Here is a 19,104-nt window from a genome sequence, read left to right as displayed (position 1 = left end):
ACTTGTGTCCTGTTGCTGTGCATGTCTGAGAAGGGTCTGGCTCTGTCTCCTCTAACTGCTCATATTAGATACCTGGAGAAAACAGATTCACTCCTCCTTGAAACTTCATAGACTGATTTGGGTTGGAAGGGACCCCTAAAGATCATCAGGTTGTTCAAACGCTGTTAAAACAAACAGATCACTGCCTCAGCAGTGATCAAGGGTGGCAAGGCACTTGCCAGATCCTTCGCCTTTGCCCACACCCACCTGCAGCGATTGGGAAATAGCAATGTATCTGCCAAGACAGAAGTACTGTCTGGGGCACACATCCTGGAGGAGGTCAGCCCACTGAAGATGGGATCTCAGCCCCAGGCACCAGCACCACACCTACCCTTCAACTCAGGACAATTTGGGAGGCAGAAGCTACATGCAGTCTGAGGAAGGCAACAGACACAAGGTTCAGGAGGCTCATTGCTCTTCAAACATGGCAGGGAGCTGAGACCCAGAAATGGAAGCTGTATAGCTGCATCAGCTTATCCGAACTGAACAGCAATGTTAATAGGAAGGGTACAGAGCCACATGGCTACTGTGGCTGAGGGATGCTGAAGCCCACAAGGATCATCAAGTCCAACTCCTGGGTCCCCAAAGGATCACCCAAAAGGACCCAAAGGACCACGTGTCTGAGAATGTTGTCCAAACACTTCTTGAACTCCAGCAGGCTTGGTGCTATGACCACTTCCCTGGGGAGCCTGTTCCAGTGCTCAACCACCCTCTCGGTGAAGAGCCTTTTCCTGATATCCAGATGAACAGGAGCTGTGCCTGCCACAGAAGAGCTTTGCCCCTACAGAGGTGAATAATCTACAGAAGCACAGAGAGCGCAGTGTGGTATAAAGCAATACGGAAAAGTTGGCCTACAAATTTTAATGCACGCTGATTTCTCATCTCACATAAATGTACTGCAACCCACATTCTCCTTGGGCCCATCTCAGCATTTGATAAGTAAAAGACAGAGGAGGGTGAGGGAGAGCTACCTGTAGATAGAACAGGATCTACCCCCCAACAATGTGTCTTCCTGGGCTCCCAGCCCCTGCAGTGCAGCAGCAGCCTGCTGCTGAGTAGGAGAGGGGCTCTCTGCAGTCACACTGAAGCACGCTGAGAGCAACGCCCTCCTCCAACAGCAGAAGCGACCCTTTCCCAACAAAAGCAGCAAAGCACATATACAGGTGCTGACTACTGTTAAGAGTGCAACCTCCTCCAACAGGAATGCAGCTGCCACAAAACAGTGCAATACAGCTCTCCTCTGACAAAAAGCACATGAAGATCAGCTGCACACTATCTGCAAACTGAGAACGAATAGTGAAGGCAGCACAAAGCCTAAATATGACTAATGCCTGCAGGCTTTTGCAAGGAGCCACAGGGATATTCTCATAGCCGACATTGAAGATCGTGCCTCTGAAGTTTGTGCATACAAAGATCCCCAGTTATACGCCAAAAAAGCTAACCTAGATCTTTAACACTTTCCAGGTAAGTTCTAGGACCTGATATGGGATATACAACACAAACCTGGAGACAGTTTCAATGGCTGAAACTTCTCAGAGCATGAGAGGTAGTGCCCTATGTATGTGAAAAAAAAAAAAAAGCTCATTTATCAGTTGTGCTTTTTCTTCACCATTCCTGCCACTGCAGGAATTAGAATCATTCCCCAAAGCTTTGCAGACACCAGCACATATCATGCCTCAGTTCCCCCTATTCCAGTGCGGCCGTTTAGTTTCTTGACTCCCTCCTAAAAGACTTCTGAGGGATTACAGGAATTCAGGGCTTACTGAGGGAATTCAGGACTGCACATAGCGTGCTTTTCTGGGCATCCAGGCAGTTTTGGTCCTGCCTTTGAAACCCCCGTCAAATCTGAAATACCAGACATATACTAAAGCTAGTAACGTCCAGGAACGGAAGACAAACTAAGCAACCCACACACAGTTCGTATCGCGTACCCAAGTGTGCAAACCACACTCACACATGCAACACCTACATTACGAAGGACAGCATGAGAAGAGCTGGTTGCAAAGATAAGGAAGGAAAAGAGAACCTGAGTTGGAAGGAATCAGAGGCTTATGTAGGGTGCAAGGGAGCACATACATGTATGGACCTGCAAAAAAAAGGTGGAGGAGGTCAAAATCAAAAGGGGAAAACAAATTGCTCTTCATTATCATATATTATAAGAAATGTAACACTCCAGGGTTTTATGTGTGTGGTTGTTTTTTTTTTTTTTTAAATGGCCATTAATAACAATGGTGACTCAGAGTTATGCTGCTGTTATGGATAATTAAATCTTATGATTAGGGCAGAAGCCTGGCCACCCAGAGTGGTTAGGCCAGGATTCCCACGTGGAGCACTAAAAACGTATTCAAGTTCAGAGCAGGAGCCAGAAGGGGTTTGCTCAGGTGGAAGTTCTGCCTCCTGGCTGGTGCCAAAGGCAGACAGGATGAGACATTTGGCTTAGCACAGTCAGTCCTGTGCCTGCTTCCTCCAGCAGTGCAGCCACGCATGCTAGCACTGACAGAAGGGCAGACGGCTTGTACTGCCATGAAGTCACAGGCAGTGCAGGACAGATGACAAACACATCCTCAGCAGCCAGCAGGCAGAGTTGCACAGAGCATTCCTGGAACCCAGGCAAGGCCTCTGCGAGAGGCTTTTCACAGCTCAGACATCATGAAAGAGTCAGTCCCAGTACATACTCAGTGGTCAGATATTCTGGAAACAGACTTGCTCAAAAGAGGACAAGGATTCTTCTGCAGACTGTCAGCAGTTTTGCTCTTACGAGTCGCAAGCAAGTAGAATGGTAAATCAACCCACCCGGTGTACAAAACAGCCAGCATAAGAAACAGCCAGTTTGTGAATTAAGATACAAAAAAAGTCAAGGAATCAAGAAGCTTGGATTCCTGGAGTGACATTAATTCTCACCACAGTCCCACAGGGCACATTTTAGTTTATGCCTTAATACAGCAGCATTAATGTTGTTGCAGGAAGCTGAGCCTCTGCACATCCTGGCTTGTGCATTTTGCTCCCAGTGGTCCCTCTTCATTCTAGCAGCCTGATTCTCAGCTTCCACTCGCATAAAACTGTCTCAGACTAGCAGGATCCCATATGCAAATGAGTTTTCAGTGCTTAGTCCATTGTTCTATACACACACCATTAAAAAGAAAAAGAAATTCTGTGGGAGAAGAAAGCCCAGGTGCAGCAGCTCCCAGGCTAGCAGCAGGTGCAGCCCTAGCTCATGCACTCTCCTGGCCTCAGACAATAACACTTGCCACCACAGACCCCTGGCTGCTGTCCAGCGTGCTTAGGCACTGCTCAGGTTTGAGCAATCCTCCAGCTGCGGACGGGCTCTGGCTATCTGGCCCATGCACACCAGATGGATTTCAGGAGATGCTGGGTTTCACACATGCAGAGGCTCAGGCACGCGTACCTTCCTTACACTTCCCTTATGGTAGAGTCTCTGAACAAATTTCACTCTGACTCCTATAAAAACAGCCTTAGAAAATCTCTATTAGTACAGACAGGTCAACACAACAGAGATGTAGCATTTCAGGCAAGGGGCTGATCTCAGCCACAACAGGGTGGGGGGACTTCACTGTCCAGCTTTCCAACCAGAGCTGCAGCTACTCAGCCTGCTTATCCTGACAATTTTTCATTAAACTATGGGTACTTTACTGCATGCTTTGTGCCTTAAATACCTCTTATTAGCATTTGAGTGTATTCCCTCCTCAGCAAGCTTGCAAGGCTCCCATTAAGGGTAATGAGAGTCACACTCCTGGGAGGCAAGGAGAATAAATACCCCAACATCTCTTGGTTATGGTCTACTCTAACCAGTTTGTCAGAGCATCATCTGCTAGGGATTTATTAGAGATGCATTTTACAACAGGCTGTATTATAAGTTATTAAGGAATGGATCAGCTTCCACTGTTCTTCCATTAAATATTAATAGAACATTTATAAACTGATCCTTATTTTAAAGTGTTACCTTTAATCAAAGCCCTGGCGATAACAACGCTGCCTTTGATAAGGCCCCTCCGGTAGTACTTAAACCTTTCATGCAGATTTTACATGCCTACAGGTATACTCTGCTCTGGGCACTGAGCACAGAGAAGCTATGGCCAGTGCAGGCACAGGCAGGGCACACTGGGCTGGCACAGTGCTGCCTGCTGTGGGTGCTGCATGGAGCTGCGCAGCAGCCAGCTGGGCTGGCGATTCTCCCTCTCCAACACCTGCAAACACCAGTGCATGGGTACCCCAGCACCAACAGCCTGCATGGAGGTTCAGCCTGGTGGCATACGGCTATGCACGGTGCAATGCAGGACACATGGCCAGGGTCTCCTGCTGCTCTCAGCTGGGTCTCCCAGCTGGGTGCTGCTGGATGCCGCTCACCTGTTTTACTGTCCACAGTAAAGTGTTGCTCGCCCTCCAGCACACTGTAGACTACCCGGGCACTGCTCCCATATGTGGGGTCATCAGCATCAGATGCCATCACCTGCATCACAGAGGTGCCTGCAGCAGGGACAAGAACAAAAACAAAGTCAGGGAGGAGGTGAGAAGAGCAGCACAAACCTTGGGGCCAGGGAGCTGGCAGAATAGAAGAGTGGGGGCCAACACTGACCACTCACACGTTCTGATGAAAACAAGCAGAACAGCTGTGTGCAGAGGCAGCGCCACCTCCCCCCAAAGGACTGACAGCCAGAAATCTGGACTCTTCTAGAAAGGACCCTCTTGTCCTGCAGAGTGGCAGGAGGGACTGGACCATGGACCACCTCAGGGCTGCTGTCTGGGCAGGATGTGCTCTCCAGATCACTGATCTGAACACCTGGCAGCTTCTCTCTCAGAAGACATCTCTGCTGGGCCATCTGGGAAAGAGCTGGGTATGAGAAGTTACCACCACAGCTTCCCCTTTTCTGTCAGTACTGAGCAACACGGTCACCTCCAGCCCATGGAGGAACTTTCTGGCCAGGCCCTGGTCCCCACTGCAGTGCCACATCTCTGCAGATGAGGGTCTCATGAGGGTCTGCTGAACCAGAACCAGACACTGCACCACATCCTCATGCTCTACATGTAGAAGGGCAGAATGACCATAAATTGAATAAAAGCCCTTCAAATGTCTGCAATTAAGTTATTGATTTTTCAACCCTGCCTCATTAAACTGGGTACTTCACTCCAACTGCCCCTATGATGGCTTTATTTTGACATCATGTTCAATTTGACGGAAGTAGGAACCAGGACATGAGAATTGGGTCAGGATCAAAAGAGCTAAGGTCTTCAGAGGCAACAAAAGGGAGGAACAAGGAGAAGCCTAGTCTTATCTACAGACACCCCTGAGAAAGGAGATGGTGTGACCAAAGACCTGTGAGGGACAGGCTACTCATGTTCCACCTCCAGTACCAGACTGAGCACATCCCAGCCCAGGAGTACAAGCACTGGCACATGTCACCTCTCTGGTGGGTTGAGAGGCAGGATGGGGAGAAGAGCCCTGAGTTGCTCAAAGGAAAGAGCTGCCATGAGCAGCAGGGATGCACATGCTCCCCCGGTCCAGTTCACTTCTGATATCCTGGAAAGCGTTTTACTGAAGAAAATAATCAGTTATCATTGCTGCTTTTCATCCTCTCTGGCCATCTTCTCAGAGCTGAAACTCTGCTGATAACACGAGAACCCCCCTAATCAGTCTTCAGCAACAAGCTACTTTGAGTTGACTTATTTATGCTTTGATGCCTTCAATGAATCTGTGGTGCATCCATGCCCACCCAGAGGTGGGTTTCATTTCTGTGCTTTAAGCTAGGCCATGAAGATGACAGACAGGTGAGCTGCTCTCTGTTCTCCAGCACCAGCACAGAAGGCTTCTGGCTCAAGGGAGCACCTCTCACTGCTGGGCGCTCCCAAGCACTGGAGCCACAGGGCAGCAAGTCCAGCTTGCCCAGTCTGCAGCACAAGCACCACGTCTGGGACCTGTGTTTTCCACTCCAGCATGAGGGAAAGCCAAGCAGCATGAGAAGCATTGTGGGAAGGCACCCTCAGCTCAGAGGCAGCAGGATCAAGGTGCCCTTGAGCTGAAGCCAGCAGCCCTGAAGGTGATGAAGGCTGTGCTCTTCCCTACCTGCTTACACAGCATCTCGTTAACAGACAAGTGATACTGGACAGAGAGGTAATATCAACCCCGCTTGGCAGACTAGAAATCAAGGCACAAAGGTGCAATGCAGCCTGCTCAAGGTCACTCACAGGATATTGGGAATCTAAGAGCATGACTTTCCAGCACCCTCTCTTAACCCCCACTTACCCTTTTTCCGCTTCTTTCTTCCCCTTCTCTTCTGAGCTGAAGAACAAAGGTCTGAAGCTCCAGTTTAACCACTAAGGTCTGACCGCTCCCTCCCAAGGGGACCAACCCAGGGAGGACACTGGTTCCCACCCCTGCTCTCCAAGCATAGCACTGCCCACAGCAGGTACAGAGTGTACGACTTATTTAGTTTTATGGCATATGCCTTAGCCATAAAAGATGCAACAAAAAACAAATCGAAACATCCATCAAGTACTGCATAACCCACATCCCATAAGCAGGAATCCTGAACTCATATCCAGAGAACTAATTAAACACGTAAGAGGAGATAAAGACCTCAGTTCCTCTCCTGACCCTCTCATCCCACGGAACCAGAGGAAAGCAACAATTTTACATAAAAATTAATGATTTGGATAGCATCTGTCTCCTACTCTCCTGTTGCAAAGATGCAGTCTGGCACAGCAGACCAAGCTGCATTTCCCCCAGCAAGGGGCCAAGACCCTCACTTCCGAGGGCCGCGTACAGTGGCATAGGGACAGACCTCCCCATGGCGCTGCACACAGTCGATCCAGCCCCCGGTCTCGCAGGCCTATTGAGGCCGCTTCTCTTCCCACACCCACCTGGAGACCCACCCAGGATCCCAGCCAGTCCAGGCCAGGCAGGGCAGTGCTCGGGGCTGTCCTGGCAAACAGCAGCTCAGTGCTCTGGCTTGGGCACGCTGGGCTCCACAGCTCTGAGTGCTGCATGGCGCTGCTGAGGCACTGACGCAGGCCTGTCCTGGCATCCATCAGCACCCTGCAGTGCTCCAAGCCTCTGAGCAGAGCACTGCGGCCGCGCAGCCTGGCCCCTGCAAGACAGAGCACAAACACTGAGCACAGGAGGCCTCCCACCACCGCAGCCACCCTGCGCGGGCTGGGACTCTTCCCACCGGGGCAGGGCTGAGTGGCCAAGCTGCCAGCCCCCACTGCAGTCTCCCCTCAGCAATCCAGGGAGGTGCCGTCCTGCATGATGGTTGCTGATGGCTCCAGACCACTTCTTATGCCACTCCAAACACTTTTATCTAAAGTAAGTGTTGAACGGCAGACTCCAAACACATCTAAGAGTAAAGAGGTCCCACAAAGAATCCCCAGGTGAGCTGGCAGAACCTGCCACTTCCCCAGGTACAAACATACAGCCAGGCTCCACGCCCAGGTGACAGCTCACCCATGCTCCTCTCCATGCCACAACCACCTTTCCTGTGCAGATCTTGCCATACTGAATACAAAGGTCCCTGAGAAGAACACTTTGTCATGCCCTTGTCATCCCACATACCCTGGGACTGATGCCAGAGGGCAGCACTCCCATCTGAGGGACCTGGATTCTCTAAAAGGGGCAGCTCCAATTCTATAAACTGTATGATTTACAGCTTTCACCTCGTCCCAGAACATGCAGTGGCTGGTGCAACCCAGAAGCAAGCCAGGAGAACATCATGGAAGAAAATAAACCAGAGGAGTTTAAAAATTACTGGAGCAGAAATGAGCATCTGGCAGTCTCAGGAATGACCTGATTGGTAGAAAGCCAAGCCTGGCCCAGGGGGATTCACTGCAGAGCCCTCACCTCTCAGGACAAGCCTTGGCTGTAGCACAGTTACTCAAACATACAACAAAGGAAACAGCCTTTGGGGTGTCTCTGGCCCGGGAAACCTGTGGGACAAGGCACCCAGCCTTTGGCACCAAGCAGTAAGCATGCTGTCTTGGGGAGTAAACCAACACATCAAATTCTTGGGGCACAGTTTCCCTGAGGGGCTCAGCCCATGCTGACCGGATGAGAGGGTATAGCAGGTGCTCAGGTGTGCAGATCAAAGGGCTCAGAGCTTGCACCATGACTGGAGCGAGGTGCTGAAGGGAAAGGGGTGTTCTCACCAAGGACCAGCAGGCAGGGCACTGCCCCACTACCCCAGCTCATGCCCACTTGCGGCCCCAGCCACTGCCAGATGCACACAAGTGTTTTGAGCACGTTCTGTTAAGAAAAACCCATCAGACTGCCTGCAAGTGTTCTGGCTGCATGTTAAACAAAGTCTTTTCCTCTGCTTCCAGTGTGGAGATTAAGCAATTTCTCTTCACAATAATCAGTTTTGCATTCAGCCAGCTTTGTGCTGGAGCCAGGGCTTGACCCCAAGTTTCTGTCTGCACAGCCAAATCATCTCTAATCTTGGTTCTACACAGAGAAATAAGGAGAGCAAAATGCACCAAGGGAGGAGTTCTGTTCCAATGAAAGGATGCACATTTCCTAGAATGTCATCTACTACAGACTCTGCATGCTCCCCAGACTGCCCAAAAGTAAGCTCTGGGCTGCAACACCCACCCTGTACAAGCAGCAGGGATGTCTCGCAGGAGGCAGCGTGTTCTGGATTTGGGCTCATGCCTGTGTGCACCAGACAGCTGTTAAGCAGATCCCAGGGAGCTCAGGAAGGGAGTCCAGAACTCAGCTAATTTTTAGCATATTCTGTTACAAGGTGAAGCTCCTGCAGTTCCCAGGGAGTCGGCTGGGTCCACCCTACCTCCTCTGCAGCTGCAGGTCTTCTCCTTCAAGACCAGACTCTGCTCAACCCAGGTCTTTTGGAGTGATCAGCATTAGGGTGTCCAAGCAGAGGCTGAGCCTCAGGTATCAGACACAGCAGCCTGCAAGCTCTCAGCCCACGGTTTCTTCTTGAGGTGACAGGACAGCAATGGGACTGCAACAGTATTTGCAGCTCAGGTCCCATCCCAAAGCTGGACTGTACTTGGCTAATTCCAATATACACGTGGCAGCTGCCCAAACCAACCGAGTGGTGAACATGGGGGGAGTTAGCAGAAATGCTCGCAGGCAGCACTATGAGCCCCTGCCTTCCTCTGCCCAGGTGGACCCAGTGCATCGCCTCCAGCCGCTGCTGTCAGCCCAGAGGCAGGACAGTGCTCTGCTCCCTTGGGGACTGCATGGGGAGAGCCCACAGCCTGACAGGCAGAGCCCTCTCCCCTTCCTGAACAGCCTCCTACAGCACCAGCTCAGACTGTATCCTCTGCACCCTGACAGCAGCATCCCACAGCCACCTCAGCTGGCACTGTGCTGGTCGGTGTCTGTGACAGCCTCTGAGGGAAGAGGCAGAGTCCTGCCACCTGCAGAACAGCTGCATACTCTCTTCTGACACCCAGTAACCCCAGAGCAGATGAGGTTTCTGGAGATAAGTCATTTAAAGCTGCTCTTGCAGCTGGTCCTGCCATGCCATGTCAAGGGAGCCTAAGTGAGACTGTTGGGTCAGTTTCCATTTTGCATGTTCTTCCTCCAAGTGCAGGAGCTCCATGCCAGCCTCAGGCTGGTGCTGTGTGTGTAGAAAACACCACCATCTTTTCCAGGAGCATAGCATAGGCTCAGCCTGGCTCCATGGGCTGGGGTTAGCTCCAAATACTACCTCTGCCCTTACACATCCTAAACTCTTGTCTTACCATCCTACCCAACTTACATCTGCCATTTTTTGATCCATGACAGCAATGCTTTCCCATAAGCATCCACTTTTGGCCACTGTCAAGACAAGATCCTGGAACAAAGAGGCCTTGATTCCACCTTGAGGTAGTCTTATAGTCTCAAGCAGAAGTTCACAGTGAGTCGATGAGTTCATGGAGGAGACCAGATTATGCTACCCTGGTCCCAGTGCAGAGCACAAGACAGATGTCTTGCAAAACACTCCCAGCTACTGTTCGAGAGTTTGTGCAATTCTCTCATTATTTATTATTCCCTCTTAGGCAGTGGGAAATCAAATGACTTTCCCTCCCAATTAGTACTCCTTCATTATGCAAATGATGTCCTTTGATCCGTTCCTGCTGTCACAGAGCGGATCTGACCGTATTTGTTTTACTCCTCTTTATGCACCAGGAAGGTACCCACCTCTGAGAGCTGGGACTATGCTTCCGGCAAGGAGTGGGAAGCTGCAGTTGATTGCTGCGTCCAGTGAGAGGAAAAACCACCCACTTGGGCACCCCCTGGCACAAGCCCCAGTGAGGTCTGGAAGACAGGAGCATGACACAAAGAAGAAGGGGGTCACACCTTTCACTTTTCAGGCTGGGCAGAGCAGCAGAGATGAGGAATGAACAGCAGCTCCCTACAAACCTCTGAGCTGAAGCATAGCCCTGCTTCCTGGGTTGGCGCCATCCCAGCAGAAAGCACTGTTGAACCAGGGGCACTGGTGATCTGGGGAAACAGAGCAGAGGCCAGACATGCTTGCCAGCAGGTCCCCAAGCTTTGACCTTGATATAAGTCAACCCAAGCTGTTCTCAAGCTTCCCAGACCTCCTGGCCCTGCTCTGCCACTGCAGGAGACTGCATTCATCCACATCCAGAAAGGCAGTAAAGGCATGCTCCCCATTCACTCTCATTAAAATACCCCTCAGGTCTAGTGGAGATCATCTGTCCAGCTCAGGGATAGCAAATGTTACTACCAATACCAACTATAAAAAAAGCCACGATCACAGCTGCAGCAAGCCTTGCTACCATAAAAGGAGTACTCCCACTGTGGCAAGGAGGCAACTTTACCTCCACAGCCCTAGGCATCATCCCATGTTTTGCATCTGCACACCTTCCTGAAATTCACACACCCAGGTCCACGACCAGCCCTATCTCCCACTGCGTCCTGTACCTCATACTCTGCACCAGGGCCACTGCAGAGCAACACAGCAGCCTCTGAACATTCACAGAACATGCCTGTCCCACCCCTTGTGCTACCTGTTCCTTTGTAAAGCGCTGATAAGCTGCAGGAAAAACAGGAGGAAGCTGGGGACTTGTAGCAGCAGCTGCAGCTCTGCATTCACACTGCAGACTGTGCAGCAGCACCGTTTAAAGATGCTGTGTGAAGCTCTCCTGCCCTTTTAGCTGGGCCATCTCCAGGGCTAGGCTGCTGCAGAGCAGCCCTTACACTCCCCAGTTTGGCCAGGCTACAAAAAGCTCCAAAGTTGTCACAGGCAGAGAGACATCAGCCTGGTAAGCAGGCTCTTGGCTCCAGCTCCCCTCTCCGAGCATGAAGCTTGGAAGCACATCCCACGCCATTCATAGCACTTCTTTTTTACTTTTAACTTCTGAGTATTTTAATTTGCAGGAATTGCCTCCTTTCATGTTGTGAAACCGTGTTTCTTTCTCGCTCTGATCTCCAATTTCGCATAGAAACTGTCTCCTTTGATATGTCTTGTTCACATCAGTCTGTGATCAGGCAGCTCCATAATTGTTAGTGATTTTAAAGGAATTGGGATCCTTGTCTAATACTCAGAGTCGAGAATTCCTTCCTTTTTAGAAGTTGTTCAAGCAAAATAGATTAACTTAATTTCTTTCTTCCCTTTGGGGACAGGATGCTTCCTGCTTTGCTGCCCACATGCTGTCTTTCATTTCTCCAGGAGCACATGGCTGTAGTTCAAGGGGTCACCATCTGACTCAGGAGAGGATTTGTGCAGGTAAATGGAAGAGGATGGAGAGCTTGGGATGCCTCATGAGAGTATGCTCTCCCATCCGCCAACAGCAACCCAGGCAACAGCAGCTCCTGGTGTGGGCAATTCCTGCACTTCTGTAGCTGCTGGAGGCCATGCGCCAGCCTCACAATATACAGTACATTAATCATGGAGAGCCAGAGCTCTGCCCTGAGGCAGTGCAGACCCAAGCAGCATCCCCTGAGCTCAGCTTCCAGGACACCTCCTTGGCCAGATCTTCCTGCATGCATACAGTAGCACCCAGCAACTCACACAACCTGCCCAGCCCCTTGCACAGCTCAGCTCTGCTCCCCAGGGGCTCTCCTCTCTGCTGCATGCTGCCTTCCTGCCACCATCATTCCCCTGTCCATCCCTTGCTGGCAACGCTGGGTAACCTGCCTTATCTTTGATGCCAGTCAGTCTTTTGCAGGCTGCCTTTTACCTTGACACAGCCTTCAGAGAGCAGTGATTTATAGTTCCCTGCTGAAGCGCATGCCTGCACACACCGTCTGCTATCCATTCTGGCTCATCGATGGGGGATAACAACCTGATGAGGGCAGGGAATAGAGCGACATCCTGGGGCCGGGCAGTGTCCCCCCCTCCCCCACCCCCCCCAGTGTTGCTCAGCAGTCTGGGGACCCACTAGTGGGCCAGCACAGGGGCTAAGGGCAGTGATACAGCATCCCCTCCCTGTATCCCTCTCAATGCTCAGGAGAGTGCAAAGCTCACTGCCCCTACCACCGCCGCTGGGGGATGGACTCATGCAGCCTCACAGCACCTGTCCCAGCCTGCTACTGCTCGGCACACCATCCAGGCTGACGATCAGCAGGCTTAAAGATATCTGGCAGCAGGGGGAAGGGCAGGATAGCGGTAGCACAGAGGAAGCCACTCTTCCATCACATCAGGCATGAATTCCCTGATCTCAGCAATGCCTGCCCCCTTGGAGGAAAGCCAGATATCAGTCCAAGAGGGCTCAGCAGCACTGCACAGGGATGCTCAAGGGAAGAGCCAGGCAGCCATGAGGCTCTGGGTGAGCAGCAAAGCTGCATTGTGCAGTAGGAGGGGCTAGGACACAGGCAGGCAGAGCAGGAGAGAAGGCACTCAGGTTAATCCAAACCACAGGTAGCTGTGGGCCCCTTGGCATGTAAGGGCTCATTCCCATCCCCTGTTCACAGCATCCAGGAGCCAGGGGCTGAGCAAAGGCAAGGCAAAGGCACAGTGGGCAGCTGGCACCTCCCTGATCCATCTCCAGGGCACAGCTTAGGGCTGAGACTGAGCACGCAGCCACAGGCTGGCAATCAGCTCAGAGGATTTATTCACTTGTTTTCCTTAAGCTACCTTATTTATTTGTCCCTCTTGGCTCCTCAGCTCTGGTCTCTGCTGGAATCCATGCTATTTGCAGCCTGTTTTGTGGGGTATAGCAAGCTCAAGGCTTGACAGGGGAGGCACGGGTTTCCCTCCCCCCTGCTGCCCAGGAGACCTACCAACAGGGGACAGCTCAGCCACGCTGCCGATGTAGGGCCCCTCCAGGAAGCGCGGCTCGCTGTCGTTGATGTCCTGCACCTTGATGATGAACTCGGACTCGGGCTCCAGCAACTGGTCTGTCTGCCGGTCACGGGCCTGAGCCCGCAGCGTGTAGAAGGTTTTCTGCTCCCGGTCCAAGCGCTCGGTGGCATGGATATCACCTGTGATCTCATCGATGAGGAAGATGGTCCCTGCGCCCTCCCCGGAGATGGTGTACTTGATGGAGCCGTCCCCCTCATCTGAGTCTGAATGGATCTGCCAGGGAAAGAGGGAGAGAATGGGAGCAGGCTGGGGCCATGCTCATGTCCCACAGCTGTGGAGACCCTGCACAAGGTGCCCCCAGCCCCTGTGTGACACCCCATCCACTCGCTTTGCCACCACTGGACTGGAGAACCACACAGAGCACCACGATGGATGCCCATGCACGTGGTGGTGGGGAAACACACCACATCATCAGTCTTGCCTCTGTCACTATAAGCTTGGCAGATCACAAATGCTGCTGGTACCCAACCACACCACATACCAAGTGACAACCCCCCCCAAACAAGGCTGGGAGATGCTGAAAATTGGAAGGACAACTCAACAATGGCCCTCAAAAAAGAGGCTTTCCTGTGGTCAGAGACAGCGTGTGAGGTCACCTCTCCCATGCTGCACAGCAGACTGGGGTATCAAGGTAGCTCAGCACCAGCATCAGCCCCCACCTACCTGGCCAGTTGCCCAAAAGCCCACCCTCCTTGCCCACTGCTTTGACCACAGCCACACTCACCATCCGGGCACTGGTGCTGGCAGGCCCCCCTACCTGTGAGCATCACACCCAGAGCCAACCTGGACAAAGCCTGTAGTGAAACAAGGCAAATCAGGCCTGCATTCAGGATGAAAAACAGACCCTGGGAAAGGTACTTTTGTAGTCGATCTCCACTTCATTTTCTAATTAAGACAATGTTTGGAATTAGGAAAAGGGTAAACAGCAGCTCCCCATGGACTAGGAGCTGACTGGAATCCTGGCCAGACGTCCAGAGGTAATTTTATTGGTGGCATTAAACTGAGTTACGAGGTTTTTACAATCCAGCCACTTATGAGAAATCTATTAACAGTAACTGGACAGGCAGAATGCATCTTGACAGAGAACAGCACGGGCATTAATTGGGACAATCCATAACAGGACAGGGCTCCCGAAAGGTTTCATCAGCTGTCTTCATTTGGTACCTGCAATTTCTGCTTAGAATCAGCAAAGTTCCCCACCCCCTCGAAAAAAAAAAAAGCTGTCCATTAATCGGCTAATGAAATATGAAAATGTTTATGGGCCATTCAATCTTCCAAACTGCAGTTCTATAATCCACCTTTCAGACATACAGCTCTACCAGCAAGAATTTATACCAGAGCTGCCTTTTTTTTTTTTTTTTACGATGCCTTCATTATATTTGTCTTGTTAGATACAGTTTATATATTTATTTCATGAGCGAGGTGCCCACACATCAGACAATTTAATGCATTTTATACAACTGTTCTCCTATTACTTCCCATGCTGAAACACTTCCCCAGGTTTGCCCAGGATGTGGACCTTTGCTCAGTTAGTGTCTACAGCCATGAGCCCAGCAGTGTCCTGGGACCACTGTGATGATCTGGGACCACTGTGCAGACCTGCCAGGGCAGCGGCTCTCAAAGTGCCCACAGGGATGATCTGCCTTGGTCTACAGGAGCATCCTGCCCTGGAGATCCTACATCAGCCCTCTGGCTGCTGGAGAGCATGCTCCCTCCTCCATGGTATAATCTCCACAACGTTCACCATTACTCCATCAGAGATCAAGCTTTTCAGACAGAAGGTGTGCCTGATCTGTTCAATATAGGTAACAGAAACCCGCATTTTCCTGCTGAACACCAGCCTCATGATTAATAATTAGGCCAGAGATCAACCACCCTGCACCACACTGAGCTCTCAGCACATCCTCTTTACATATTTGCTCATTGCTGACTGCTTGGAGCAGACACCAGCATCCCTGCAAACTGGAAAGCAAGGAAGAAAAATGGAGCCTGGGCTCAGGGGACTGTAGAGATTGATTTACAAGGGAAGATTAGAAGAGCTAAATCTGTGCTGCTTGGCTAAACAACAACTAATGGGGGAGGGCTGGAAAACTGACTACAGGCATCTGGGGGGAGATGCCGCAGAGCGCAGGCCCAGAGCATGTCCCGGGGATGCTCACTTCTGCCTGGGCTCACACAGAGCCACGCTCCCATGCCGCCACCAAGCAGGACAGGCGAGCAAAGCTGGGCAGCCCTGGTACAGCACAGACCCTGAACCTCAGGGGCAGCCATGCCCGGAATCCCACCGCATCCCCACCCCGTTTGCCTCCTTCTCTGAGAGGGAATCCCCTCCCCATGGCTCAGCTCCTCTGCCCAAGGACAAGAGTGCCCACAACAGAGCGCTTCAGTTTGTTAAACGGGAAGTAGTTCCCTTAGCCTGAAGGGCTAAACCCAAGAATTTTATGAAGCCATTAATTACTTGCTAATAATTAAAACAAAATTAAATGTGAACAGAGGTGCACATTCCTTATTAAAAGCGATTAAACAGGAAGCACAGATACACAAATAAAAATTACTTTGGGGCTGGAAAAGAAAGAAAATCAAATAAAAACTAGCCCATAATAAAGGCGCACTCTGTTTGCTCCAACTCATAAAGCCTGAGTTCATCAATTTTCTTTAAATATTAGCAACTTAATTAAATCTCCTTTTTTCCCTTTAATCCCCTCCTCTATCTAAAATAGATCTGTCCACATGCAGAAGTTTGTAACTAGTGCTGACCCCATAATTCTGTTAAAACACACACACACACAAATCCACATCAAACTGACAGTAGCCTCAGGGGAAATTAGAGTTCAGAAGAAGGATTAACTAGAGAACCCAGATTTTATGGAAACAGCATTGGCCCTTCGAAGAACACGTGGAGGTGTGCAAGAGGCGTCCACGGACGGCAAGCCCCAGCCATGTCACTGGGAGCTGCAGTGCCATGTCTGCAAGGCTCCCGCATTCAGCCCTGCTCCTCAGCTGGCTCATCCAGAGGGCTGGGGGCTCCCAGCCTTCCCAGGCATGCACCACAGTTTCTCCCAGGCACAGAAAGAGCCTGGCCCAGGCTGCTTTCAGCCCTGTGGAGCAATATCAACAGGGAATTGTTTTTGGTGCAGCCTGGTTTTTATTCTGAGTGGGGCGGGTGATGCGTTGAATGATGCGAAAGAGACTGTAAAATGGGTTAGTTTTAGGTTCCTGGGTTCATTTTGGAGATGAGGCTGTTGCTAGGCTACCTCTGGAGTTTGACAGGGCCTGATGCTTCGAGTCACCTCCCAGGGGAGCTGTGAATTAACTGTAACCGCATCGAGCGTCCTGGCAGAGGAGTGCGGCTTTCGAGTGTCTGCTGAAATGGACACAAATCACTGCTGAAATTCCACCTGGCCCACAGCCAAGAAGCCCATTTTCAAGCCTACTCCAGACTCACGACCAGACAGCCGGGGCCATCAGACAGCCCTGCTGCATGAGCTCTTCGGCATTTTCCTTTGGGGAGAGCCTGTGTCCCCACAGGAGCAGCTCTCCCCTGGGGCTGGTCCCAGCAGCTAGCGCTGCCTTCATCATTTAAAAAGGGTGTCCTCCAAACACCCGAGAGCCACATGGCAGCCTCTCCACAGCTCCTGGAAAAGGACAAAACCCAGCAATCCCAAGGTGAACGGCTCACAGAATCACTGAGTTGTAGGGGTTGGAAGGGACCTCCAGAGATCATCGGGTCCAACCCCCCTGCCAAAGCAGGTTCCCTAGAGCAGGTTGCCCAGGTAGGCATCCAAATGGGTCTTGAGTATCTCCAGAAAAGGAGACTCCACAACCTCCCTGGGCAGCCTGTCCCAGTGCTCTGTCACCCTCACTGTGAAGAAGTTCTTTCTCATATTGGTGCGGAACTTCCTGGGATCCATTTTTTGGCCATTGCCCCTTGTCCTGTCCCTACAAACCACTGAAAAGAGGTTGGCCAAATCCCTCTGTCTCCCACACTTAAGATATTTGTAAACATTGATAAGATGCCCTCTCAGTCTTCTTTTCTCAAGGCTGAACAGACTCAGGTCTCTCAGCCTGACTCCTCCAGCCTCGGGATGCCATGTCCATAACCAGCATCCCCCTGCCCCAGGGGGTCACGCTCTAGGCAAGTAGCAAGTTCTCAATGACAGATCCAGTCCTGCCCTGCACAGCGCTGTATTCTGCCAGCAAAGGCTGCCTTGGGTTTGCCAGCATGCCCCTCTGCAGGGTGTGAGAGCAACAGCAAGAGCCAGAACAGCATGAAGAGTCACTCCCTTGCAGAGAGGTGAGGGACAACCAGGTCTTTTCCAGGTGGGGAGACAAGAACGCTCAGTGCCTGCTATCACACCTTCTCACAGCGGAGCAGGATGATTACAAGCCTGAACATTCCCAGCACCTCCCTAGGTAAGGTCATCGGTGCCACCGCCTGTGCAAAGTCCAGTGTGAGACCGGCCCCAAGCAAGACAGCACGGTGCAGCCCCTGGCCAGTGCTAAGGAGCACCCACCCACAGGCCTGATGGACAGACCCCTGGCAAGCTCTATCACCAGTGCTGGCCCTCATAGCCCCTCCAAGCCCTGTATATCTAGACAAAGCACCTTCCACACTGCGCTGTGCAGGCCAGCCTGAGATGCATCGATCCTGAAACAACCTCCCTCTGACCACATGCAGGAGCTGGGTTTCCAAGCCACAACTAGAGTGGGACATCTGCTCTGCCAGCCCCAGTCTGCTCAGATGGTTAGCTCAGAAACAACTGCAGCCTGCAGGTCCAACAGAGCACAGTCCTTCCAGGACCAGCAGGGAGCCTCAGGAGGAATGAAGGGAAGGGAAAAAAAAAAAAAAAAAAAACAGCACATCATCCCCATGCTGAAGGGACTAGAGGATGGGGAACTGAACGACTCCAGGAAGACAAGGCTGTGCTTATTGCAGCAACTGCCAGTGCGGGAAGTTCCTGGTGCTCCAGCAGCATTTCAGCTCCCAGACAAGGCATGGAGCAGTGTGAGCAGATGCCCATCGCACCCGGCCCAGCACTGTCTGCACGTCTGCCTTCCCAGAGACAGGGCTGAGCCTTCCCCATGGCCCCCACAACACCCAGCGCTGCACACCCTGAGCTCCTACAAACCCAGTCCTTAGGGTACTGCCTCTGTGAGCAGCCTTTATGCAGGGCCCCTCACCCCCACCAGGTGCAACCATGCTGCCAGCATGCCCTGCTCTGCACAGGCTTCATCAGCCCCCGGGACACATAGGGTTACCTTACCTTCCCCACGTACAGTGGCTCCGTGCCCGTGTACTCCTCCACCACAAAGAACTGGTTCCAGACCCAGCCACGCTTCACTCGCCCGCTGACCAGCAGTGCGGGGTCCCCTGGCTGCCCCAGGCCTGGACCCTCTGCTGCGGTGTGCACAGCCCAGGCCCCCAGCTCCTGGATGGCACAGAGCAGCAGCAGCATGGTCCACGAGAAGCCCTGCAGACCCTTTGCCATTGCACCCTAGGAGGCTTTTGGACAGGCAACTGGCATCCTTAGGGGAAGAGTAGGAGGAAAGTCCACACCAGCAGCATTGGGCTCACCAGTCACTGCAGAGCATCCCCATCCCTGCTGCATGCCATGTCCTGCAGCTGAAGCCCTCCCATCCCAGCAGGCTAGAGTCACATCTGCAACTGCAGGCGTTCCAGACCACCCACTGCTAGCATGAGAACAGTCAGTGCTGTTGCCTCACAAGCTGCTCCTGGGTCTCCAGAGAAGAGTCTGGCAGCTGGCATTTGTCCCCAGGG

At 51.9% G+C, this 19,104-nt stretch overlaps 1 protein-coding gene across 1 annotated transcript in view; it reads right to left on the bottom strand.

Moving 5' to 3' along the window:
* Positions 1-18,814, bottom strand: part of CDH22 (cadherin 22) — a 51,342-nt gene extending 32,528 nt beyond the window's left edge. The window contains exons 1-3 of the mRNA XM_035567152.1: positions 18,590-18,814; positions 13,244-13,538; positions 4,405-4,524 (exon numbers count right to left, since the gene is read on the bottom strand). Of these exons, the coding sequence (XP_035423045.1) occupies positions 4,405-4,524; positions 13,244-13,538; positions 18,590-18,814 (640 nt within the window). The remainder of the gene's footprint in view (positions 1-4,404; positions 4,525-13,243; positions 13,539-18,589) is intronic.
* Between the last annotated feature and the right edge of the window lie 290 nt (positions 18,815-19,104).

This window comes from Cygnus atratus, chromosome 16 (assembly GCF_013377495.2).
Source record: "Cygnus atratus isolate AKBS03 ecotype Queensland, Australia chromosome 16, CAtr_DNAZoo_HiC_assembly, whole genome shotgun sequence".
Classification (NCBI taxonomy): domain Eukaryota; kingdom Metazoa; phylum Chordata; class Aves; order Anseriformes; family Anatidae; genus Cygnus; species Cygnus atratus.
Note: the sequence above shows the minus strand (reverse complement) of the source record. Positions and strands in the feature narration are given on the sequence as shown.